The sequence below is a fragment of the Zeus faber genome (assembly GCF_960531495.2).
Source record: "Zeus faber genome assembly, chromosome: 3".
In the NCBI taxonomy this organism is placed as follows: Eukaryota; Metazoa; Chordata; class Actinopteri; order Zeiformes; family Zeidae; genus Zeus; species Zeus faber.
Genome location: NC_137190.1, coordinates 20,094,566 through 20,118,939, shown reverse-complemented (window position 1 = coordinate 20,118,939; position 24,374 = coordinate 20,094,566). Strand labels below are relative to the sequence as shown.

Sequence of the window (24,374 nt, the reverse complement as noted above, 5' to 3'; positions counted from 1 at the left end):
GTCCATGTCTGTATATCATGGTTAATTTGCACATGAGTAAGATTGTACTTTTAACATCAGCTCGGTTGTATAATTTCAGGGGTTTTGTTTGGCAATGGGGCATTGCTGCTTTGTGTTGAGATCCAAGAAGACTCCACACCTCCACCCTAACCCTCCCCTGGGACAGAAGTCCTGTTTCTAAGCACAGGAGAGGGCAGTATACCAGCAGCGTGTAGCAATTATATGCAACGATAGTACTGACACAGTTTATACTTGGTTTCGCACTTTTACTTGTTTTATTATAAGAGTATAGAAGAATCAATGTTGGAAACCGTTGTTGTCTGTCGGCACACAGCAAAACACTTGCGTGATATTGGGAAAGTGGCTTCATGTCGATCTTACCCAGATAGACCGCATGCTAACTGTGTTGGCTCAATGCAAGGCTGCGGATGGGATCAACTAGCCTAGCTCCTGAGAAATCTCAAAAGATGGCGTTAAACCCTTCGAGTTTTGGCCCTCCCCAGGGGCGCAGGAACGTGGGCCTTCCCCGGGTCCTGTTTTGTTTGGGTTTTGGTTAAATCTTTTCCTTGGCATTTTTTCCCCCACGTTTGTTTTGCCATTACACACATATATGCACTCTAGTATTATTACGCAGTATATTCTGATCTAGATCTCTTTTGTTTTCCCACTTTGTCTTGCACAGCCTCCGGAGTTTCCTCTTCGTCCAGCTTCGTTTTTCGCTCCCAACTTTTCCCGTTCCATCGCGGGCGCGCGCCGTTCCCAGAATCCCTGCGTGCGCGCGCGCCCCCGCCGCCTTGAAGCCCCCGCGCGCGCGGCGCCCGCTCGTTCACTCGGTGAAGATGGCGCTGCGAGCTGCGCTGCGACGCGTCTCCGCGAACTTTCCCCTCAGAGCGGCGCCGCTGCCGCCGCCGCTGCCGCCGCCGCCGCCGCCGCCGCCGTCGGGCCAAGCGCCGATTCGTGCGCCCCCCCTGCTGCGCGCAGGCACGGACAGCGCCAGGACCCTGTGCACGGCCTCACGTCTGTCCGCAGGTAAAAACGGTACACGTTAAAACGCGGAAAAAAAAAGAAAAGTATATTCGTCCGCACGGAGGAGGAGGTGGAGGAGGAGGTGGAGGTGGAGGTGGAGGGGGTTTCACGTTTAATTCCGTTAGAACCTGCTGAGTGGGTGGAGCCGTGTCCGCGTAGTTGCTCAATAATGTGGATAAATGCGTGAAAAAACCTTTTTTTATTTGTACCTTTTCATACACGACACGCAGCTCAAAGAGCTTTACACGGGGAGAGGGGGGGGGGTCAAATAGTAACAACAACAACAACAACAACAAGAACAAGCAAACAAACAAAAATGCATTTGATAAAAAAAAAAAAGATTAGTATTATTTGTTTTAAAGTGTTATAGTTCAGTTCTGGGTCAAGGGCCAGGACTTGGCACGGTTCTGCAGATGTGTCCTCTGGGTTCTATCGGAAACGACACACACTGTTTAAGGTCAATTCATACCTCCCCAAATGTGTGTGTGTGTGTATATAAAATAAATTATGTAATATAATGTAAAAAAAAAAAAAATGCTGTCCAGATCCCGGGCCTCAAATAGCACATCTGACTTTATTGAGAGCACGCAGTGGCTCATTAGGAGTCATGCAGCAGGACACATGGGATCATCAGGAATTTCCACTTCATACGCTGGAGGCATCAAGGCTGTTTTTCATCCACCTTTCGCAGGTTTGGGTTGGGCTTGTTGCCATGCACGCAGACGGTGGGAGTTTAGGGATTAGTTTTAGGACCACATACACCTCGTAAGGGTGATAATAAGCGCAAATGAGGCCTTTCCAATGAGGGGTTTTAAGCCTCGCTCAAGTTCGTCCTGCCCAGTTCACAGGCTGGTTCAAACCTGTCCCTCTCTCTAATATATATATATATATATATATATATATATATATATATATATATATATATATGTTTTGAGTGTAAATTTGATAATAAATGCTTTCATTCTTTTTTTTTTTTTTTTTTTTTTTTATGTTAATGGTTATTTTTTGTTTCTCATCTTTTGTTTCTATCGTGTGTGTGTGGAAAAAACAATCACAATCTGATTTTTTTTTTTCTTCTTTGTCAAACTGTCAGACTTTTTATTTTATTTTCTTACTTTATTCAGCCCTCAAGTTTACAGATAAGCACGAGTGGGTACGAGTGGAAGGGGGAATCGGCACAGTTGGCATCAGCAATTTTGCTCAGGTAGGTCATCTGGGTCTGTATTTGTATTAATCATTAATATACGCTCTCGGGGGGCGGGCGTTACAGCTTTACTGATGACATTTTAAAAATCAACACGGACTGATACGCCTCAAGCCTTTGTTCCTTCATTAACTGCCCTTTGCTCGCTATATATACGGTCTTTATGATTATTGCGAAAAACTGATTACTACACCAGAGTGAGTGGTGTTTTAAAACCCACCACTCAATTTACCTTTTATTTCCTTTCTTCTAAGCTTTTCGGGGGGAATTCATGTTTTCCCTCATTATTTCGTTGACGTATGAGCGTTGAAAGCATGTCCTGCGTCTCGCATCGCTTTAGAAGATCCTGCTCTGGTGCCACGTCTCGAGTGTTTAAATGAAGTCTTTCATCACATGGTTTCACGCAAAACTATCCTCCGTGGAAAGAGCAAGATGAGCCGAAACACTGAATCTACCAGCTTCATTCATGCTTCCCATCGGGGTTGATGTGGAGCACGTGTAGTCGTAGTGGAACGGTCACTCAGGTTTTCTATTTAAATGTTCTGTTATGACTTAAAACATCAGGTTATTGATTAAGGTACTGATCAGATATATGTAGAAGTGGTGATGTTTCTCTAGAGTCATTTAAAAAATGTGTTCTTAATAAATAGCACCAGTTTAATGGAAATTCAGATTGTGTACATCTCTTCAGAGGCCCAAAGAGCCTTTCTATACAGATTAAATTCTCCGACGGACAGACAGCCTTCGTTTGTTTTTGTTTGTTTTGTTTTTGATCCTGTGCCTGCGTATCACATCACTACACCACTGATACTGACATATAATCTTATTATATATAATCTTAAAGTGCAGTGATGCTTGGGGTGTCTTTGAATGTATTGTTTTAAATGCTTTATCGGTATGGCCTTCTGGCTTGTGTTCTTTTTATTTTGAGTGTCGTCGTGTAAAGCGCCTATTGCAAAATTGCTAAATAAATAAAACCTTACTGACTTACTGTACTTACTTATTGGGGGTTAACATCATACTTTTTAAATTTAAACTCGGCGCCATTAATTCCGCTCTCCGCATCTTTAGGAAGCACTAGGTGATGTGGTGTACTGTGGACTCCCCGAAGTTGGACAAAAACTTGAACAATTGGGTACAGTAAAAGTTGGGCATACTCTCAAATGATATTTTGGGTTGAGCGGTGACCAGTGGATGGTGTGATTTATTTATTATTATTTTTTTTTTTTTCTCCACATCCTGTTCCTGTTTTACACCTCAGAGGAGTTTGGCGCATTGGAAAGCGTGAAAGCCGCCAGCGAGCTCTACTCTCCTCTGACGGGGGAAGTGACAGAGGTGAACATGGAGCTGACGGAGAATCCTGGACTGGTGAACAAGGCGTGCTACAAGGAGGGTGAGGACCAAAGTTTGATATTTTGTCGTTACTAGGAACTACTCATTGATGCCGATGCAAAAAAAAAAAAAAAATAAAATAAAATGATGTGACTCTTGAAATATTTCGACTTTTCTTAACTTGTCCTGTTTCTCAGGGTGGCTGATCAAGATGACCATTGAAAACCCCGGGGAGCTGGACGGCCTCATGGACGAGGCTGCCTATGAGAAGCTAATTAAATCCCTTGAATAATTTAAGAACATGTATCATTCCAATAAACAGATTTTACCCATGTGCTTTTTTTAATGTAACTGGAATCAAAGATTAGCGGGCAGGTTTACTAATGATGTCTGATTTGACACTGTATGTCCTATGATATATATTTTGATACTCAATCGTGCTATCAAAGTAACCAAAAAAATGTATTGTGTCATTAACAACTTTGAAAATAGATTTATCTATTGATGAACCAGTGGAGACATTCATTTCCGGACCTGTCGACATTGTGTCTTTTCTATTCTTGCTTTCATTTAAAAGTACACAAATGTGGCATGCTTAAAGGGTTGTAAATGCTCTGTATCAGATCCACTTTGACATTGTAGAATATCCTGTTATTTTCATCTCTTTTGCTTTAATCCCCAATTGATTTATTTTGACAAAAGGCATTGTGGAATAGAGGGAAACCTTTAAAGACAGTAAAAAAACATGAATGCAGATTGCTGGTGTGCAGGTGCTCTACGGTAGTTGCATATTTAGAGTTTTTGACATGTATGTTTGACATGGTGAGCTTCCTCCTGTTTCCATACTATCAGCGCCCGCACCTTGACCTTTGCCTCCAGGTGAACATAGACCAGGATTGCAGAATCCAAAAGATCAATGATTAATGGAAGCGTGGACTTTTTTTTTTTTTTTTAAATCAGGAAACCGCAATGAGAATGACAATGAATTTCCTGTATCAATTTCTGTGATTCACAGAAACTGATATAGGAATATCAAAGTTGTTTGCATCATCACTTGTGGAAAACATATTGTTTTATGAAATATATATAAATAAAAAGAATGTGCCTCAGTGGTCAACTGTAAGATTATTTTGTTGATTTCTATTTATCCCACATAACTCTGGCACCTCAATGTATAAGCATTATTCACATGCTCCTCTATGCTGTTTCCATTATATACAGGGTCCAGCTTTTGTGGAAGAAATGTAAGAATGCAAACGTGTACTGAGATTTTTGAATGTAAACTATCCAGATTTGTAAACATCAACAATGATCAGTGAATGTTTATTTCTGTAAGAGATTATAAATATGACCTATAAGTCACATGCTCCACCAGGAGGTGGTGGATTGTACATTTTTATATCGTATTATAATATACATCCTGAATCCCTGATTGATCGAAGCAGCTCGGCAGGTGTTTTTTTTTTTTTCCTCTCTCACTCAAAAACAACTTAACTCTCGGTCCTAATTTGAAGGCATTTCAATGCAGTGCAGACTCAAACTCCAGTCTCCCTTGGCTCCCTCCTGGAGCATCGCTGCCAGGACTGGAGGATGAAGGACGCTGTTGCTGCAGCAGAGAGTTTGTGTGGCACAGGGTGGAGACGCAGGGCGGTCTCATGCCACCTCTGAGGGATCCCAGCAGAACCTGTGTCCACTGTCCAAAGAGGAGAGTCTGTCCATGTGAGCGTCGCTCAGGGTGAAGTCAAAAAGCTCCATGTTCCCCTTCACCCTCTCCGGGTGGGACGACTTGGGCAGCACCGGGATCCCCTGCTGCACGGCCCACCGCAGCAGGACCTGGGGGCGGGGGGGTTTGGTTCAAGATTCACGATGTTCATTTGTCACATAATACAAACATACATATATGTGGTGAAATGACATAAAACAAACCAAAGAAAATACTAAAATGTGCTCAATATACACGGATCGTTCACGCAGGCGACCACAGGGGGCGGCGCCAAGCAGCAGGAGGATTTGCTCATAGATGTTTTAGTTTATGTGTGTGACTGTGCATTTGTCTGACAAGGGTGTTAACGTGATACAAGGTGAGTATTGTGTGTGTGTGTGTGTGTGTGTGTGTGTGTGTGTGTGTGTGTGTGTGTGTGTGTGTGTGTACCTGTGCAGGTGTGCGTCCGCTGCCACGTGCCACCTCCATCACTACAGGATCTGAGACCAGCTCTCCTTTGCCCAAGGAGGAGTAGGCCTGGAAGCACACACTGTGCTGCTCACACACCTCCCTCAGCTCCGTTTGGCACAGTCTGGGGTGGAACTCCACCTGGAGGACAGAGAAAGACATGTATTAGAAGTTGATAGTTGTGATTAGATAGTATTTATTCAGTCCTAATTAATTATCCATTTATCCATCCATAGATCAGCGTATTTGCATAACAATGCCTTCCTGGGTCACTTTGTTCACAAAATAACCAAATAGAGCCCAAAGTCAGTGATTCATAAACAGACTATGTAAACTAAAGATTTAACTTCATGTCTCTGAGATGAACCTCCAGGATGAAGGGGAAAGTGTTATAGCAGTTAGTCCGATTATTCATGCCAACATCAAATTGCATATCTGACATACTGTATCTCATTACACGACTCACCTGTAGCAAAGCGGGGACAACATTGCAGGTCTGTATCAGTTGCTTCATGTGTGCTGGTGTGTAGTTGGACACCCCGATGGCTCTCAGCTTCCCCTCAGCGTGCAGCTCCTCCACAGCAGCCCAGCTTTGCGCTCGGTTTCCTGGAGCGATAAGAATCGTAACATGGAGTCCTTTTAAGATTAAATGCAGTTATGTTGTTGTTGGCACAAGGCCGTGAGACGAGCGGAATTATAATGTTATCTTGCCACCCTCTTAATTTTTGTTATTATGGCCGAATATTTGCAAGCTTTGAATACTTTCTAATGCTACCTACTTAAATAAGAAATTTTAATATTAATTTTAATTTTTGTTATTATGGCCAAATATTTGCAAGCTTCAAATATTTTCTTATGCTACCTACTTAAATAAGATTTGTTAATATTACCTCTGAATGAAATTAATACAGATTCTTAAATCTTATGAATTCAATTCCTATAGGATATTTATTAAATACATCCCATGTAAATAGGGGAAAAAAATAACTTATCCTTGTTTGAAAGTGCTTAAATTTCATAGTTTAAGACTTCAGAGTCAGTCAAAATTATTCAACAGTACATACTTAGGTACGGAAATCTATCATAGGGTTTTTCATAAAGCGCAGGGACAAACAAAACAAAGGCCAAATGAATCAAATACTTTTCTTTTCACTTAATTTCAAGCAATAGCTTCCACATCTTCATTGTGCCATCCCTTCCAGTGTATTCACCTGGGTTTTGTGGGTCGGCCACCACCAGACCCTGTGTGCCCGGCCAGTGGATCAGGTAGAGGTCGATGTAATCCATTTCCAGCTCAGACAGACTGTGGAGGGCGCCCTCCTTGGCCTTCACACCCTGGTCCTTTGGACCCAACTTGCTGGATGTGGGTACGGAGAAAGAATTTATCAAGAAGTTGACAATTACGGTCAAGGGGAAACAACACAACACCAAGAGGAGGAAATGGATGCTTGGATGACAAATACCTGGTGATGAATAAGTCTTCCCTGGTCAGGCCGTACTTGGGCATCAGTTCCCTCAGCGCTTTGCCCAGGTCAGCCTCATTGCAGTAGACGGCAGCTGTGTCAAAGGCTCGATACCCTGCAGCCAGAGCTGCATCCACTGCACAGTGAACCTCCTGGGGGCCCCGCAGCTTGTAGGTCCCCAGACCCACCAGGGGCATACGCACACCCGTGTTCAGCGGGACAGAGGGACTGGACGACGAAGACATCTGGGAGTCTGGAAGGCACTGTAGAGGTGCTGGCGTTTGGGTCCACTCGAGATGTCACACACCAAGACACCAAGCTGTAGAGAGATGGAAATAAAGTGTGTATAGAAAGAGAATCTGCATGGAAACCCCGTACTTCCTTTCAGACAGTAAAAAAAAAAAAAAAAAAAAGCAGCAGGGAACTGGCAACCATTATTAATAATTGAGATAAGGAAGGGGTCATCTTATCTCAATCAAACAGTAAATGTGTCTGTTGAATTTGCAGCACTTTTAAGCTGCACTTTTTCCATCACTTTTCATGCAGTTGTTTCCATTTGTTTGTTTTCCTTTCATCCCCAATTTAATGCGAAGCACTTTGAGCGGCATTCCATGTGCGAAAGGTGATCTCTACATAAAATGTATATTGAGACCATATATATGTAATGTTTTGTTTTTACAATAAACATATTAGTTTAGTAGCTATTAAAAGACAGCACAACATAGACAACACTATATCAGGACGAGGCGCTAGCTGCTAACTTTTCCAGAAAGGCAGCAATGGAAACGTAATGCACACAAACCGTTTAACAGCAGCACTTTATCTGAAGAGCAGCACCACGGTCTCACTGGCAGAGAAGGAAATTTCCCAAAGGCACAAATACAGTGGAATACGTTGTAAATATGAATAAAACCTACATTACCACAGTGCACAGGCTTGACAGGGTGACAAGCAGCACGATCCCCTGTCGGCTGACTGTCGTCACGTGACAGTGGGGGTGGAACGTAATGCTGCGTTCCAATGGCTTGAACTCGTAAAGACCACACGTCCAACCCTGGACCCCCCCCCCCCCCCCAGCAAAGCAACGGCCGTTTGGGTCGGAATTCCGAGTCGCCAAGTCGCCCGGGCCCGACTACGCCGAGGGGCGCCGGCAACTCGGTGACGCGCACCGTTAACGGTTTCCTTCGCATGTATTTTGTCTGAAAACACGTCTCACTTGTGTCTGAGGGTACTCTGTGGTATTTATGGAGCTGGTGTGATTTTCAAGTCCTCCCAAACAAACGCAACTCTGCTGCGGGCTTCCACGGTTTCCCCGAACAGCATCATTGGGAGACATTTACCTCGGAGGTGGGCACCACCGACTCGGAGGTGGTGACCGCCGATTTCCCCGTTCCTACTGAATGCAGCGGCCTGTCTCCCGTCGCCATGGGCGATACAGCCTTCGGTGCCGCCGATTGGTAAAGAATCGCAACCAATGAGAGAACGTTGAGTGTCTGTGGAGGCGGGGCATGTTGCAGGTACGGCAAACTCATTGGCGGGATCCTAGAACACCATCTGATTGACAGGTGGACGGGTTTCAACCCTACACCTGTGGATAAGTCGTTCACCGCACCGATCGAGACGCCCGTCAACCACTCAGCAGAACTTTTCAAGCGATCACATTGCTGCCTCCGTGCTGGCGGTCCGCCATGGCTCTGCGGCCCTTCTCCTTCCCTCTGGCCGAGGCTCGCTTCCTCAGAGCCGGAGGCTTGGTGTACACATTCAGGGTCAGAGGAGGCGGCAGTTTGAGGCAAGAGATCTGTGTTTTGCCCCCCGTACTCTCACTGTGTAATGTCACTTGTTTTCATCGAGGAAGTCCAACAAGCTATGGAAAAGGGGTGATTGTTATTCGATACGGTCACACTTCACACTGTTTTTCTCGCATTCCCCCCTTTTTATTTTTATTTTATTTATGTTGTTCTATTCACTAACTGCATTGCGTCTAAGGAATCAGTTAGCTCGGTAGGAATCAGGTTAGCTATTATGTTCGGTTAAGTAACTATTGTGCATCATCTCTGTTGCAAGGACATTTCACTGCATACATGTGTGAAAGTTGGTATGTATGTGACGAATAAATCTCTTGAATCTTGAAAATAATTCTCTCGAAAATAGAGAAAAAAACAACAACAACTACCTACGACAGGGAATTCATTTCAGTCTTTACTTATCTTTTCCAGCTCTCTCATTTTTTTATAACGTATGTTACTATTTAGGACTCATTATGTGAAAATACAGTATATGTCATCATCACCATGTATTTTGCTATTAGGTATGAAGTGATGGAAGAGCATTACATCAACCAGGAACTGGAGGTAATGCTGAACAGCCTTCTAAGTCATTCATTCATTTCATTAATCCGTTCTCTTCATGTGAATGTGAATGTGCAAATCAGCCGTGGGGGTGAACATGGTTTAATTTATTCCGTTACACTCGCGTTCCACTTTTTCCTCTCCCCAGGACATTATCAGAGCAGCTCTTGGGAACCTGGATCAACTCCAGCCCTTCTCCAGCACTCACTTCAACGTCTTCCCTTGTATCCTTTCACCACATGAGGCCCTTTCACTTCGTTCATTTTTTACTGATGCCTTTTGGAGACTAACGGGAAATAGAAATGATTTGTTCACCCTCATGGATTCGATGCAGACAAGACGGCCTGGGAGCGGCTGTCAAAGATGGCTTTCAAGCACGGCGCAGAGAAGCTGTCATGTTACCCTCACGTTATTACTCTGTACCTGGAGAGTAGCAAGCGCAGTGGTGAGCAGAAACAGAAACAGCTTAGGCTGTATATTAAACTGTGTATTGGTATTGCTTAAGAATACATCCATTCGCGCCGCATCACACACTGGCACACATCAGAAGAAATCAACATTATAGACACTGTATACATGCAATACGCACAGTTCACCCACCCAATGTTGCCAATACCATAATACACAATCAATGTCAATCCCAAACACACATAGCTCGCCAACTTGAATTCAGCATTCACTTTGGCAAGATACACATTCACACAAATACACATATGCTCTGTGAACCCCAATATAGTATATATTGGGTGCTGTAAATGAGGTAATGTATAGAACACAAATATATACATAAGATATTGTCCAAAATGGAGGTCACAGAAGGCTTATTACTTTTTCAGGGAATCGAGCGGCGGGAAGTCGTACACCAGTGAGTTAGTTATCTTTGTTTCACTCATACCAACCTGCCTAAATAAACAGCACAGCTGACTGTGTGTACTGTATGTGTGTGTGTACTGTATGTGTGTGTCCTGCTAGATAAAAGCTTCACTCCTGCCCTCTGGTCCAGAGCCCCTGCCGAAGCGCATCAAGACGGAGTCACCGCTGGAGGAAGCCATACTACAAGAATTATTGGATGCTGAGGCCAGGATACCGTGCCATGTGAGCAGGTGTGGGTGCCCGTCTTCATCAAAGCAACGGCCCATTTATTAACCGAAATGCAAATTAACAGATCTCACATTATATTCATAGAGTGAGAGTATACACCAAGTCACCACACCCAACATCAATACGGCCCTTAGAACTTATATTTATTTATATGTTCTTATTCAACATACAAATAAGAATAATTCTATTGTATCCAAACTTTCACAGATACCCGGTGCGACAACAGGAAGAGCTCCCGGCAGGAACCAAGGAGGTGAAGTGATGACATTTAAAACCTCTTCTTTCATTCATTGACTTAGTCTATCCATCCGTTCATTCTCCTTGGACTCCTTGACTAATAAAGTCAGACAGTTGCACTCATTTGAAAGAGTTACTTTTACTCATTCATTATTTATTAGAGCATTCCTCCCTCAATTCCCTTTTTCACGCAGACTGTTGGCCCCGTTTATTTCTTCATCTTTGTCACCCACCTCGTTTGTTGCTAACCTGCTCCCTCACCAACATAATTTTCAGTGCTTAACTCATACTTCCTTTCCAGGCTCATGGTGAACCATGTAAGGGCTGCCAGCAGATGACCACTACCCATGTGCATTCAGGTGCAGAGGAGACTGAAGAAGAGCAGGAAAATGGGGCAAATGTGTTTGAGGATTTGCATTCTGACCCCAGCACCCCTGTGAGACCTGGAGTGCTGACCCAGCTGGCCAGGTTAGTGTGACCAATGTCCAGGCAGACCAGGGACAGGGAGGTGGTGGTAGCAGTTTAAGACACCCCACCACCACCATACCAGTGTAGTTTAGTTAGGTACAACATACTCTTCCAGCTCAGTGCAGTGGTGTTTAGTGGCAGGCTGCATCCCCTGATCTTTCACCTTCTCTTTTCAGTGTGGCCTTCCTACCCATGGAATGAGTGTGAAGTGTGGTGGGTGGGTGGGATGTTCTCAGATGTAATGGTGAAATAGCCATGTCACACGTATGCACACAATCTATTATGTGTCTCAAGTTAATGAGTTATGCCATGGGCACACTACACGGCTTTTCAAAGTCGTGAGATCGCTGTACTGTTCACACGACACAACTTTCTGTCTTGTGATCGGGAATCTTGAAGTCGTTGTGGTTTCACACTACGTGACTGATCGGCGACAGGGGGTCACACATTACAAGATCTTTCACCAGGAGGAATCCCAGAGCGAGAAGTGACATTATATACATTCATTATATTCCTAATCACTTTAAAAATAAATAAAAGCAGAATTTAAAAAATAAATATATTAAAAACCTAAAGAAGAAAAGTAAAATTAGTATGTTGTGCGTTTCTGGCTGCTGGTCCGTGTACCCCTGTCTCCCCCGTTTCTGGCTGCTGGTCCGTGCACCCCTGTCTCCCCTTCTCGACTCCTCCCTCCCCCCGTCACTCTGTGTCTGCTCTCATTGGCTGTAGCTCGTTGCGTCACTCCTGACTCGATCTCGACACAACCAGATATTAAACATGTTTGATATCTCACTGGCGTCGGCAAGCAGTCGGATCGCGTTGTGAGCACCACACGCTCGTCGCTCATGGAAGTGCACTGTGATGCTCCTCTGATCTGGGGCTTTGCTCGGAGATCTCCAAAAACCTGTCAGCGAGTGGAAAATCAGGCCAGAATCATGTAGTCTGAACTTGGCATAAGTTATTTTGAACCGGCACCTTTTAGGAGTGTGCCACTTAGTCCCAAACAGAAACCTGTCAAGTGATAGGACACTTTGCCATAAAATACTTAAATTAGGGAATGTGTCCCTCGTGTGTGCACGTTGACCACAGCCGATTTGGCCGTTAAAGTTCGTCAGAGTGCAAAGCGCTATTTCTATAGACATCAAACAGCTGCATCAGAATGACTCAGGTCTCATCTTCTTCTCATCATCGCAACACAATCAATGGAGGATCCGGGTATCATGTGTCGTCCTTTCCCTGAGTGAAACTGTAACAACGTGCGTAGAAATCAACCGAGCTTGCTCCCGTGCGGCACAAGACGAGACCTGTTCTATATCCTTCTGTCGCTGTTGCTGGTCACTGTCTGAGTATTGTTTACCGGTCTCTCCTCCATCTCGCTCTGATTTTCTGTCTTTCCCCAGGCGGATTTTTCCCTTCTCCATCTTCTTCAAGGCAAACTGAGAGTCATGTCCCACCAAACCAAACCAACCGACAGAGGTCATGCTCTGTGACAAACGCCAATGTGTACAGGAATGTACGCTAATTCGTTTTATTCTGTGTTATGATGTCAGTTTTCGGGGTATTTCGTTGACCACCGTACCATTATTTTGGGGTTTACAGAGTTTTCATTGGTTGAACGATGTTCATAATGTCTGTTGATTATATCGTTTTACTTTTCTATATGAATAATAAATCACAAAAGGTTTAAAAATGCCTTCTACTGTCTTGACATGTCCCTTGGTTGGGTTTGATAGATAATAGTGCCAAGATAATAGTCTGGTGAATGTTTTGGATGATATCTGGACAATGGTCTCAATTTATTTAGTAAAGACTGCGCCAGGGAACATAATAAATCTCCACGCCAGCGTTGATTATACCAGATATAAATGTATAAATGCAACGTCGGAAATACACTCCACTAACTTCGGTCTCTGCCTCTGATACAGTGATATCTTTGTTTTGGGAAATTATTTATTTTATTCGTAAACTTTTTTTCTCCCACAGACATTATTGCGGGTACAGCGTATCAGAGCGCTGCTTGGGATGGTTGGCGGCGCGCACCGGCAGTGCGGTGCTTAATTTCTATTACCGCGCACTGCGGGCGGCTGCGGTAAAGTCCGCCCTTCCGGTGTACGAAGCACTGTGAAAGAAACGTTTTTTCTGACGACCAAACGTGGAGCCGGGTGAGCGCTGAAGAGTTGACACGGAAGTAAATATAAAATAAAGATAAATAATAAATTATACTAAATGATTGAGGTAGAAATCTAAAACGAATGTCTGGTTAAAAAAAATAATATATATATATATGTATACCTAAACATACATTTAAAAATCTACATTAAAATAGACAGTTTAATATACAATTCAACAAAAAAACAACTATAAAATAGAAAAAAAAATAGTTCATAGGTGTAAGAAGATTTGTAAACACGGATGAAAGCACTGCAGTGGGTCGTAAACATATTTCATTCGTTTTTACACATTTTTTAAGTATATGGCGTCGCACCATTGGCTGGTCGACATATATCCCACAATGCACTGCGCTTCCACTTCCTTTTTCCTTTCGGCCATTTTCCGCCCAGACGGTATGTCAAAGTAGTCTCCGTACATTTTTATTATAATCAGCGCCAATCCTCTTGTTCCTGCATCTGTACGACAACTTCATTCACGGTCCTCGGTAGGGCGCTTTGCCCCCTTTAAAACGTTGTGATTATTGCCGTTGTTGTGTGCGCGCTATCGCTACGTCGAAGGTGAAACCGGCGATGTACATTGATGTGGCGCTAGCATGCTCGCCATTGGCATTGACGTCGGGGGCTGAACTATCTTATTTCAAGCCATATACATTGGGAGGGCGATCCAAACAACAAGCTAACCGTCCTTTGTCAACGTTGCTCTCCCGTCGTTGTTGCGTTTAGCTTCCCCTAAGCCCGCGGTGGCTACCTGGCCCCCTAGCTAGGGACGTCTACCACAAGCAGGGCTGGCGGTCTCCCGGCGTGTACCCATGCTTCTTCTGCTGTCCCCCAGGGAAGTAGGCAGCCATGGCTCCCAGCCGGAATGGAATGATTCTGAACCCCCACTTCCACAAGGACTGGCAGAGGAGGGTCCGCACCTGGTTCAACCAGCCCGCAAGGAAGATCCGCAGGTAGGAGTTGCGGCGCAATGACACCCCCCCTCCCCCCGTTCTTGAGTGTGGTGCACGATTGGCTAACGTGGAAGAGGATCCAGCGTCCCGACGAAGTTTGTTATTTCGCTGTGCCAGGCAGCGTCCAGCTAGCACTTCCATGGGAACTGCTCGATTCAGTCTGTATTGTGGAACTTTAGACATCTGTTCAGAGAGGTCAGAAGCAATCTTCTGGGCCTGCTAAAGGATGCCTGCTAGAGAATAATTTTCTTGTGGGGGGAGGCCATCCGCCTACTGGTGTTAGGCTGTGGAGCAGATACTTATAAAGTGGGATCTCACATGTTGGGTGGTTGTGTAGATGGTGCACCATGAGCGCCGGTGCTCGGTGGATCACGATCAGCGCCACGAAAATAGTACTTCACATTTGAATCTAGAGTTTGAATCCAAAGTGAATTTACAAGTGGTTTATGAATCTACTCATGAAACCATGTTAAATCTATACCGTTTTATTTGACCCCATAATGCTAAAATGGAGTTATTATGAAGTATGCTATACAAATGCAAGAGCATGACCTAACGTGTCAATAACTTTTCAGACGACAGGCCCGTCAGGCTAAGGCCCGTCGCATTGCTCCACGGCCTGTTGCTGGACCTCTGAGGCCAGTGGTCCGGTGTCCCACTATCAGGTACCACACCAAGGTCCGTGCTGGACGTGGGTTCACCCTGGAGGAGCTTAAGGTAATTAAACTATTTGTGATTGCGTTGGAACAGATGTTTATACTGAGCTTTCCATGCCTACATTGTATGTACTTTAATTTGTATATTGGATATTATTAGGGGTGCACTGGAATTTGTTGAATTGTCTGGATTTACTCATACTTGCAAAAAATGATTGAAAGGAAGGCTGTGTAAAATTGTTGTGTTGAGATCTCTCTCAAACCACCAGTAAAACGATCCTCATTATACTTAACCAAAACCGATTCAATTATTATTCAACTCAATCGTTCCTTCATTTTTATCTGTGTGAATAAATGTCACATGGCAACACAGGCTCACATAGCAAGGCAATGGACTGACACCAAACATGCTATGTAATCTCAAAACACTTTTGGTAAATATAATCAAAGCACGTTTCGAATCAAACCGGTTGTAATGGACGGCTGCAGAGATTCTGGGCTTTGTCTTTTGGCTCAATCTGCACCTCCGTTCAGCCTGCAATTCTGCTGGATCCCCTGCTCAGTTTTAAGGGGTGAAAACAATATGTAAATTGTCTGGACCAAATTGCAGACAAACTCACCAGGCCTGCAATCGAATGAGGGAGAATACAATAAAATATACTTTTCATACAGCGGCGCGTCCAGCAGGTGATTACTGCTATTGATCCTCTTAGTCATTATCTCACAGCTCTTCATAGATCTGCTAATGGGTGGTCTTTAAATTTGTCTCATCCTGTCAGAAATGTTTATCCCCCATTTAAAAGGTGTATAAGTGCTGTAGCCTCTTCTGATCACTGAAGCAGGAAGTACACTTAAGACTTGAGAACAAAAGACGTAAGAACCACCGGAGAACGTGTCCCAGAACACGCTTAGCAGAATACTCGATAAGAACTCAATTAGAACTTGGTGGTGAAAGAAGCACGAACGTGACAGCGAGAGGAGTTGGCAGTGGCTTTACTTTACATAAAGATGAGAAAGGGGAAAATATCGTGAAACCAAACTCAATGTAATTTATTGACGGTACCCGTATGTCCTCAAATAGTGAATGGGGTTCTTGCTGAAAAGGAGGTTGAAGTCAGTACCCTGCCGTCATGCAACAGCCTTTTGACCACTCGCGACAAGGGGGGGGTCTTAGAACGAGAAAAGGCAATCTTTGCCTAGGGCTTGTGCCGAGAACACCACAAGAACCCAGATCACTGCATCAACTTTTGGTCTTTTGATCAAAAAATTTTAGTGTGCATCTCCACCTTTTATGCTTGTCTTTTCAGACACAACCTTACTTTTGCCATGCAGTGTTAAACTCTAGATTCAAAGGCCTGTTCACTAACACATGGACCCGTGTCGCATCTCAAATAATACCTTGTTTAGTTTGTTGGCAGCTTCAGTGCCCCAGACGTTTTAAAAATAAAATATATCTGATTTGGTGAAAATTGAAGGGAATGATTATTTAGGGAATTATCTGTTGAACATACGTTCTCCAAAATCTGATATTAATGTAACAACTTTAGCATGAGGCGTCAACAGGTACAAGGTGAGTACTTGGTGAGAAAGAAGTTACCAGTGCATCTCTAAAAATGTCTTAAATTGTTTATTAAAAAGCTGAAGACATTTTGTCATTGAGTGTTTTCGGCAATGTATTATCTTTGTGCAATGCAGCAGTCAGATGATGACAAATTCTCCGGAATCTCTGTATCTCATTGATGAAAACCCTTTGAACCCCTTATCTGATGACTGTCAGCTCTGCACTAAATTCATTAATTTAAAATTTTTTTTTAAGAAGTTCTGCAATACTTAATTTATCTTTGGTTGTCTTTTATATTTAGGCTGCTGGCATTCACAAAAAGACAGCCCGCACCATTGGCATTTCTGTCGACCATCGCCGCCGCAACAGATCCACAGAGTCTCTGCAGGCCAACGTGCAACGTCTGAAGGTGTACCGCTCCAAACTCATCCTGTTCCCCAGGAAGGCATCTGCCCCCAAGAAGGGAGACAGCACCGTGAGTACTGGTTCTCATGAAAAACAAATATCATTTTACAGAATCCTGATCTTTTAACTAGACAATTGCCAAAACAAAGTTATTGAATTAAAGTAATGGCCTGCGTGTTTTTAATGGTGTGCGTTAAGCCGCATTGTTAGTATCAAAACTGTATACCTATAAGACTTTTAAGAAGTGTGGTGTCCTTGTATCTTGAATTCCTTGACATGTCAACTAGTTGTTCAAATCACAATTATCATTTTTAGCCCATTTCACATTGCAGTCAAATGATGACATTACTCCGGAATCTCTGTACTCTTCTTGATGATTCCCTTGAACCTATTTGTCTGATGACAATCTTGACAATGTTAAGTGATGAAGTCATGTTTTCAAAACCTACATTTCTGCCCTGTTATTTATCATGGTTGTTATTTCCTTTAGGAGGAGGAAGTGAAGATGGCCACTCAGCTCGGCGGCCCAGTTATGCCCATCAGAACTGTAAGTCCTGATTCACTGAACCCCTTAGATGCCATGTTGCCATGAATCACTGATCACAGGTGTTGCACCATTCCCGTGATACTCACTCGTGCCGTCCTGTCTGTTCTGCTCAGGTGCACAAGAAGGAGAAGGCGCACGTCATCACCGACGACGAGAAGAACTTCAAGGCTTTCGCCAGCCTGCGTATGGCCCGTTCCAACGCTCGTCTCTTTGGTATCCGTGCCAAGAGAGCGAAGGAGGCTGCCGAGCAGGACGTGGAGAAGAAGAAGTAAAAATCGTTGCTATGGAACTTTGCAAAATAAAGTGTACAAAAGATCCCTGTGAGAATGTCATGATTCAAGTCTCTTGTTGTGCGGCATTTTCAGAATCAAAGCTTAAAATTATAGATTAATAATAAAACAAAAGTAGGGTGGGGGCTCAGTTTCACTGTAACTTCATTATATTAGACAATTGAATGTCGTGGAATTAGTGCAAATGAGGATAATAACAATGCCACTATTCCACAGCTATGTTAAAGTGGGTTACCACTAGATTCAGCTTCAAGATTGATTTTGATCTTATAAAATGCACATAGTGGATTAAGCCTTGTAGTGGAGTCTATATTGGTCAATGGAATTTGAAAGAGCAAGCTACACTGGTTTATATTAATGAATGTTAATTGTCAAATAAGAACCTGTATTGTGCATTTTTAAAATTAAACTGCACTTTGCCCGTCACAACAGTAGGTGGCTCTGGAGCCATAGAATTGGATGAAACGTTAACTCCGTTTGGATGCATTCCCATGTTAAATCATTTTAAGGATATTGATTTATTAGGTGAGAGGGAGTGGGATATTAAGCGAATGCCGTCCAATTTATTGCACTATTGATTTAAACCCGAGAACCCCATTGATTTGAGTCCCAAGTTGCCTTGTCTGTCGGGAGAAGGTAGTGGAGGAAGGCATGGGCCTGAGTTAATGTTTTTCTGGGATTGATTTCATTGCCTCTATTTTGTGTTTGGACATTGGATTTGTTTCTCATTGTGTATTGATCCTTTATGCGATCAAACCCGGGTGCTCACGCAAAATAATGCTACCACAGCGTAAGTCCCATGTGATGCACGGCTTAGTTAGGGGCGCGGTGCGTTTGACGGCATCAACAAATCGTTTGCTTTAAGGGGAAAGTATGCAAGATCCCGAATTTTAACGTCATTGTAGCCTATAATGCAATCATGAATAATTTTTCTCAACTCCATCAATGCGGCACTTCACTTTGAGAAGAGGAAATTAATCCTCGTAGACAAGCAACAATTGAGAGAGATCCAAACGTAAAAACGCTTAATTACCAAACTTCAGAGTGAAGTTGCTTTTAGTTTGCCATTTAAGTGGAGCCTGAAGTACAAGTGGTTGTGTAGATGGTGTTTTCAGCCTCTCATTATTGAGATAAATGTAATTTCTGCAGGAATGAGGCAGGAGGGCTTTGTTCAAGTGCGCTAATGGCACACTGCAAATTAAATAAAAAAAAAACAACACATTTGTTATTTGTAAATCTCTGAATCACCCATAGCTGTGTCAATGCACTCACTGTGCCTTTGCGTCAACAACACATCTTATTTGATGGGGTCCTGTTGTAAAGAACTAACATATCATAAATGGATGCATAATACGTTAGTTATTTTAGGAACAATGGACTGTCATACATTTGCAACTTTTAAATGACCCTCTACATTTTAATCCGCCTCTGGACAAAATGTTTTGCTGCCAGACCAACCCCCCTGAATTTAATCTGTTGTAGTATAATTTATACAGTCCAATTCCTCTTCACCCTTTCAGAATTAATAAGAGAGCCAGGAAGGCGAGTGGGAGTACAATATTATGTAAAGATACACGTCTATTTATGACATGCACAACTGCCTCAAACCATCTCTCTGTTAAAGAAAGAAAAGCCTGTGAATACCTTTCTTTTACTGGATGCTTTTTGCTTTGGTTGCCTTTTAAAGATCCGCGCTCTTTAGCCCCTGCGCCTGTATCATATTTTGCTGAATTGAGTGCCTTTAAAGGATTTTGCCATCTATGTTTCAGTAGTGGGTCACAGTGAAAAGGAAAACCTTCCCACTATGTGGAACTCGAGCCTCCCGAAACACGAGCGTCTTTGATTTCCATTAGATTCACAGCAACCCTTGCCAATGCAGGGAGACTTTCCAATCAATAGCATATTGGGAGTTTTCCAAAAACCTATTTCAGTCAATGTGGCCTAAAATATTCACTTCTGCGGCAGTGTGTTTGGGGGCGGTGGGATTACGTATAAAGTTGCACAAATGGACAGCTTTAAATAGCCCGACTGCAATACTGTCCAAGAATGATTTAATTGAACTCAAACACGTATGTATAATTATTGAATCATGACCAGTCTGGAATACTAATCCAGTGATCGATGTTAAACCCCCGTTAAATGGTGAAGGCTGGCGGGGCGGATGGAACACACCTTAAGGCAAAGGACCCTGAATAGATAACAAGAACCACAAGGTCTCAAAGTAGTATTCGGCAGCAGCTGTGACGAGACAGGGCTCAGGTGTATGCCCCAGAGTCCATGTTTCCCGCTCCGAATCCCAAAGACGCAGCGAGTGAATGATCGCACGGAGCGCCAATTAAAACGGACATTGTTATAATACAAATAAATTGTCATTCCTATCCACGTAGGACACGTCCGTACGCCCTCTCATCGCCGGAGGTCGAACAGGCCCGATATCAGTTTTGAAATAACTTTGATTTGGCCCTTCTGTTGTTGGGTTCGTAGAATGAGATGGTGATCAGCTCAACAGAGCGAATAATTAAAAAGGATGGGGCCAACTGTTGTGTCGTACTACTGCAATAAGGATTTTATCCAGCGACGGCTTCAGTTTGATTGGCCTGACGTTTCGATAACCATAAGGTTTTACACTGTAGCACAAGATGCAAAAGACCTACCAAAAAAAACCTACACATTCGACCCAAGTCCAAACACTGAATGAGGTGTGCGGATTGTATACATCCTTTAGGTTTCCATTGGACGTGTATAGTCAACAACGGTTCCTCTTATTTATTTTTCCATCTCATTCATCAACTCGGGCCTGGCTCGTTGTCAGGAGCAGAGTCGGAGAAATGCAACGGCTACAAATAGATTCATGAAAATGACGCAATTGTGGGTGGACAGGAACGTGTTTAAGCAAAAACAAAAGACAATAAAGTCTTTACATATAAAACAAAATGTTGTGTAACCTATATTGTGGCACCATCAAACACCACATGATTCACTTTCTGTGTTTGTGTGTCTGTGTGTGTGTGTGTGTGTGTGTGTCTGTGTGCATGTGCGTGTTTGGCCGCACGTTGCCACAGACCCTCAGCTGTCTCACTATACCCCATCACGGAGCTCACCCACACACCACAGATCTTCCGTTTTCAGTCCCAATTGCTTGGCTCTAACCCAATATAATGCATCCTGGGTTTGTTAATGTTCCGCCTAAACAAATTGGCGAGTCTTGTGCCGAGGATTAAGCCGTGAATCGCCTCCCCTTCTTGTCGTACAAATGGACAAACCAGTGAGAGGATAATCATCCTGGCGTGTTCCCTTTCATCCTGTGCTGTGCCTCCTCCTATCACGCTGAACTGAATAGACATTACGCCGATGGAGGATTCACCACCAGCAGTAGTGAACAGGATGCTGGGATGCTTCCAGCTCTGTTTTTTGTACCCTTAGAAAATTCAATGGAGAGTAGACTATAATTCTGCACGACACTACTCTCAATTTTGATCACTTGAAGTTAATTTGCCGCCGACTGACTATTGGTGTTTATATGAGATATTTACACAAGAAATATTTGAGAAACAACCTTTGGTGATGTGGATATTGTGATCAAGCAGGTAGAGAAATGGATCAGACGTGGAGCCTTAAAGACAACATTTAACTATGTCACAATATTCCAATGACCAAAATCCCAGACCATAACAAGTCTCAAATCATGGTATTAACATCGCATCGATATATTGTCAGACCATACTGTGTGCCGAATCAACTTCTCGTGTCACCATTACAATGGTGACACGAGTGAGAGTAGACTGCTGTAACAGGTGCTAATTCCAAAAAAAAAAATACAAATTTTGAAGCTTGAACTCAACAGTATTTTAGAAAGGGTTTACTGTTTTATTCCACTTTTTTCTTAAAAATACATGTTTTCCAAACCTTTCGCCACGCTCCCAGACTAAAAGACTGTGACCTCCATCCATTTGCACAGGTATGGAAACGGCTGGATTTGGACACATAAAGTGGCTTGATGCACTTTGTACAGATGTTTTCATTCTTCATGTGTAAAGTGATGACCATTATTTTAGATCACTAGTGTGTTATTAGTCTTAGTGGCATTTTATTGATCCCAGGTTCGATTTTGACCCACCCCCTCTTGGTTTTACTGTTTAAAATGTCTTGGATGTGTTCTTCTGAGTGCGCCCACATGACAGCTGATAGACAACAGAGGTTTTTTTTTTTTTTTTTTTTTTTACCAGGTCTTGTAAAAAAAAAACAACAACATTTCCACCACTCACTGTTTTGGAAGTGATCGAGTTCCACACCTCTCAGTGGCTTTGCGTCACGGGGTGGACTCCCCACCCCCACTCCCACCCCCACTCCCCGCTCTCCGAACCAACCCTCAGCTCCCAGCCTCCTCCACTGGTGAGTTTCTGCATGCAGTTTGTTGCGGAAGAAGACTGAACAAAGTGTGTGAGTACAAAGAACAGCAAGATCTTCTTATTTTATTATTGCTGTTTATTATTGTTTATTATTAGTATTATTATTATTATTATTATTATTATTATTATTTGCAGCAGCTTTTTCGTGGAGCTTTTTTCGTGTCCGGTCGCACGCAGATGGCACGGGAAAGTGAAAATCAATGACGAATCGCCGATCGATAGTCGTTTTGCCTTGACCGATAACTTGGATGCGGTTTTTCCTAAGCTGTGTGTCGAACCTCAAAATAGGCATGGCGTTTTCCGCGTTCGGCGAAGGCTTTGTGAACGGAATGGACCGGTGTGGCGCCGGGCGCGGGAGCTGGTCGCTCGGTTTCGAACGCGACAGAGCAGACGTTTGAAAGTGCGTCTTTTGAGCGCTGAGGCGCGTCTCCGTCCACGGGGCAGCGGCGGGCGCTGTCCGCGGTGCTGAAACGGGCGGCCGGGCTGACGCGCGACCGCCGCCGTTGAAGCGTTTGTTTTTTGGGACGCGATTTTCGAGTCGCAGACCACTGTTTTTTGTTTTGTTTTTTGTTTGTTTGTTTGTTTGTTTGTTTGTGTGTTTTTTAAGATCGTGAAAAGGGAATCCTCAGGAGAAGCTCTCGTGTTAAAGGGGTCGTTCAGAGCGTTTGGTTTGAGATGGTCACAAACTCCTGTGATCATTCCCAGACTAGAATATCCGGTTGGTTTGATGTTTTGTCTTAAAGTAGTAATCCGTGAGATTATTTACTTATTATTTATAGTGAAACCTCTCGTGTTTCATCTCACTTTTTAAGGAACAGCAATTAAATGTGTTTGCGTTATATGCGTGTGCTCCCACACATGCTGTCTCCATTGTTGGAGGCGGGGTCCGCTTTTCCCAGCTAGAATGCAACGATCGGGCAATTGGATTTGATAAACCAGCGGAGCTACTTGTGGTCAGTCAACTGTCTAAATGGATGAGCATTCGCAAAAAAGAGCAGCACCCTGGGATACAAAAATGATTCCCACTGCCTCAGTTGGCCAAGAAAGCCAAACAAATCAGTCGGGAGAAAAGATGGTGAAGAGAAGGGTAAAAAACAACAACATTGCACTTTGGAGCGGAATTCTGGGACTCGTAGTGTAATCCATCCAACGCAGATTATTTTATGCATTGACACTTTAAGGCCCCTATAGTGTGAGCAAGAACCCCGACATGTGCGATCCCCTAAATCCTTAAGTGTGTGTGCTACTGACTGGGATAGAAAAAAAACCCTCTCTAAACATGATGTGATGTCTGTTTATTGAAAGTCTTTTGGTGTGCAAGCCTCTACGCCAGAAACATGTGCAAATGGTCATGGACTGTAATATCAGCTTAGCAATTTCAGAATTTGATTTGTCATATTTACACATTCACTAGTTCACTAGTTCAGCCTGAGTAAGTAGATTTATTTTGTCTGATTATCTAGAAAACATGCTTACATTAAGAAATACACAACTCGCATGATTTGACCATTTCTTTTCTTGTTTTTCTTTTCAGCGTCAGAATCTCTTGCCCGCAACCACACCATTGTCGTTGAATTACGGATTTAAAAATGGTTTTCTTCCCGAGGAGTTATCTCGCCGGGCACTAAGAGCTGTGGGTCAGTTCCCCTGAGACGTCGATGTCCTTGTTGTGACATCTGCACCAACCCCAGACACCCTGCCATCTGCGAGCGGGAGGGGGCCTACACCTTCCTCACACACTTCAACCATCAACCACATCCTTCTTTTTTCATCCTTCTGTATCCTCAGCATCGTCTTGCTGGTACAGTAGATCCTTTTTGCCCCGAGCCAAGATGAACGACATCCAGGAGGCCACTTCCCCGGCTGCCGGCCTCAGCGGTCCAGTGACCTGCGTCTCCAAGGTGGAGCTGCGAGTCTCCTGCAAAGCGCTGTTGGACCGAGACACGTTGAACAAGTCGGATCCTTCTGTCATCCTCATGGTGCAGACCCAGGGCCAGTGGACGGAGGTGAGAGTCAACCTCGGACCCTTTATTTAA

At 43.6% G+C, this 24,374-nt stretch overlaps 5 protein-coding genes across 6 annotated transcripts in view; 4 read left to right on the top strand and 1 right to left on the bottom strand.

Moving 5' to 3' along the window:
- Positions 1 to 839: 839 nt before the first annotated feature.
- On the top strand, positions 840 to 4,690 carry gcshb (glycine cleavage system protein H (aminomethyl carrier), b; the record flags this gene model as incomplete). The annotated part of the gene is made up of 5 exons (XM_079997271.1): positions 840 to 1,029; positions 2,151 to 2,230; positions 3,302 to 3,365; positions 3,492 to 3,623; positions 3,760 to 4,690. The coding sequence occupies 5 exons, from the start codon at positions 840 to 842 to the stop codon at positions 3,852 to 3,854; spliced, it is 561 nt and encodes a 186-aa protein (XP_079853397.1). The 3' UTR covers positions 3,855 to 4,690.
- A 117-nt stretch (positions 4,691 to 4,807) lies between these two features.
- On the bottom strand, positions 4,808 to 8,141 carry LOC307228589 (aldo-keto reductase). The gene is made up of 6 exons (XM_079998297.1): positions 7,998 to 8,141; positions 7,196 to 7,514; positions 6,944 to 7,089; positions 6,199 to 6,338; positions 5,715 to 5,873; positions 4,808 to 5,395 (listed from the first exon to the last, which is right to left on the bottom strand). Exons 2-6 carry the CDS (start codon positions 7,438 to 7,440, stop codon positions 5,216 to 5,218), a joined length of 870 nt encoding a protein of 289 aa, XP_079854423.1. The 5' UTR covers positions 7,441 to 7,514; positions 7,998 to 8,141; the 3' UTR covers positions 4,808 to 5,215.
- Positions 8,142 to 8,883: 742 nt separating this feature from the next.
- On the top strand, positions 8,884 to 12,789 carry majin (membrane anchored junction protein; the record flags this gene model as incomplete). Its single annotated transcript, XM_079997262.1, has 8 exons — positions 8,884 to 8,984; positions 9,504 to 9,546; positions 9,692 to 9,767; positions 9,878 to 9,988; positions 10,547 to 10,646; positions 10,852 to 10,897; positions 11,183 to 11,349; positions 12,750 to 12,789. 8 exons carry the CDS (start codon positions 8,884 to 8,886, stop codon positions 12,787 to 12,789), a joined length of 684 nt encoding a protein of 227 aa, XP_079853388.1.
- Positions 12,790 to 13,882: 1,093 nt separating this feature from the next.
- On the top strand, positions 13,883 to 17,954 carry rpl13 (ribosomal protein L13). Of its 2 annotated transcripts, none has more exons than XM_079997583.1 (6): positions 13,883 to 13,913; positions 14,353 to 14,470; positions 15,046 to 15,187; positions 16,989 to 17,162; positions 17,583 to 17,639; positions 17,753 to 17,954. In XM_079997583.1, exons 2-6 carry the CDS (start codon positions 14,367 to 14,369, stop codon positions 17,909 to 17,911), a joined length of 636 nt encoding a protein of 211 aa, XP_079853709.1. In that variant the 5' UTR covers positions 13,883 to 13,913; positions 14,353 to 14,366; the 3' UTR covers positions 17,912 to 17,954. The 2 variants fall into 2 exon arrangements, with proteins under 2 accessions (XP_079853709.1, XP_079853710.1); XM_079997584.1 differs by having other exon boundaries at positions 13,895 to 14,005.
- Positions 17,955 to 24,170: 6,216 nt separating this feature from the next.
- cpne7 (copine VII) overlaps positions 24,171 to 24,374 on the top strand; it is a gene marked incomplete at both ends in the record, with an annotated part of 23,977 nt that continues 23,773 nt past the window's right edge. Inside the window, 1 exon segment of the mRNA XM_079997184.1 lies at positions 24,171 to 24,344. Within this exon segment, the coding sequence (XP_079853310.1) occupies positions 24,171 to 24,344 (174 nt within the window).

Excerpts from the sequence above, each read along its gene's own strand:
- LOC307228589 (XM_079998297.1), bottom strand. The coding sequence starts at position 7,440 with ATGTCTTCGTCGTCCAGTCCCTCTGTCCCGCTGAACACGGGTGTGCGT. Across the intron at positions 7,090-7,195 it reads GAAGACTTATTCATCACCAG|CAAGTTGGGTCCAAAGGACC; the intron begins GTATTTGTCATC and ends ACCCACATCCAG. Across the intron at positions 5,396-5,714 it reads GCGGACGCACACCTGCACAG|GTCCTGCTGCGGTGGGCCGT; the intron begins GTACACACACAC and ends CCCCGCCCCCAG.
- rpl13 (XM_079997583.1), top strand. The coding sequence starts at position 14,367 with ATGGCTCCCAGCCGGAATGGAATGATTCTGAACCCCCACTTCCACAAG. Across the intron at positions 17,163-17,582 it reads CCAAGAAGGGAGACAGCACC|GAGGAGGAAGTGAAGATGGC; the intron begins GTGAGTACTGGT and ends TATTTCCTTTAG. Across the intron at positions 17,640-17,752 it reads CAGTTATGCCCATCAGAACT|GTGCACAAGAAGGAGAAGGC; the intron begins GTAAGTCCTGAT and ends TGTTCTGCTCAG.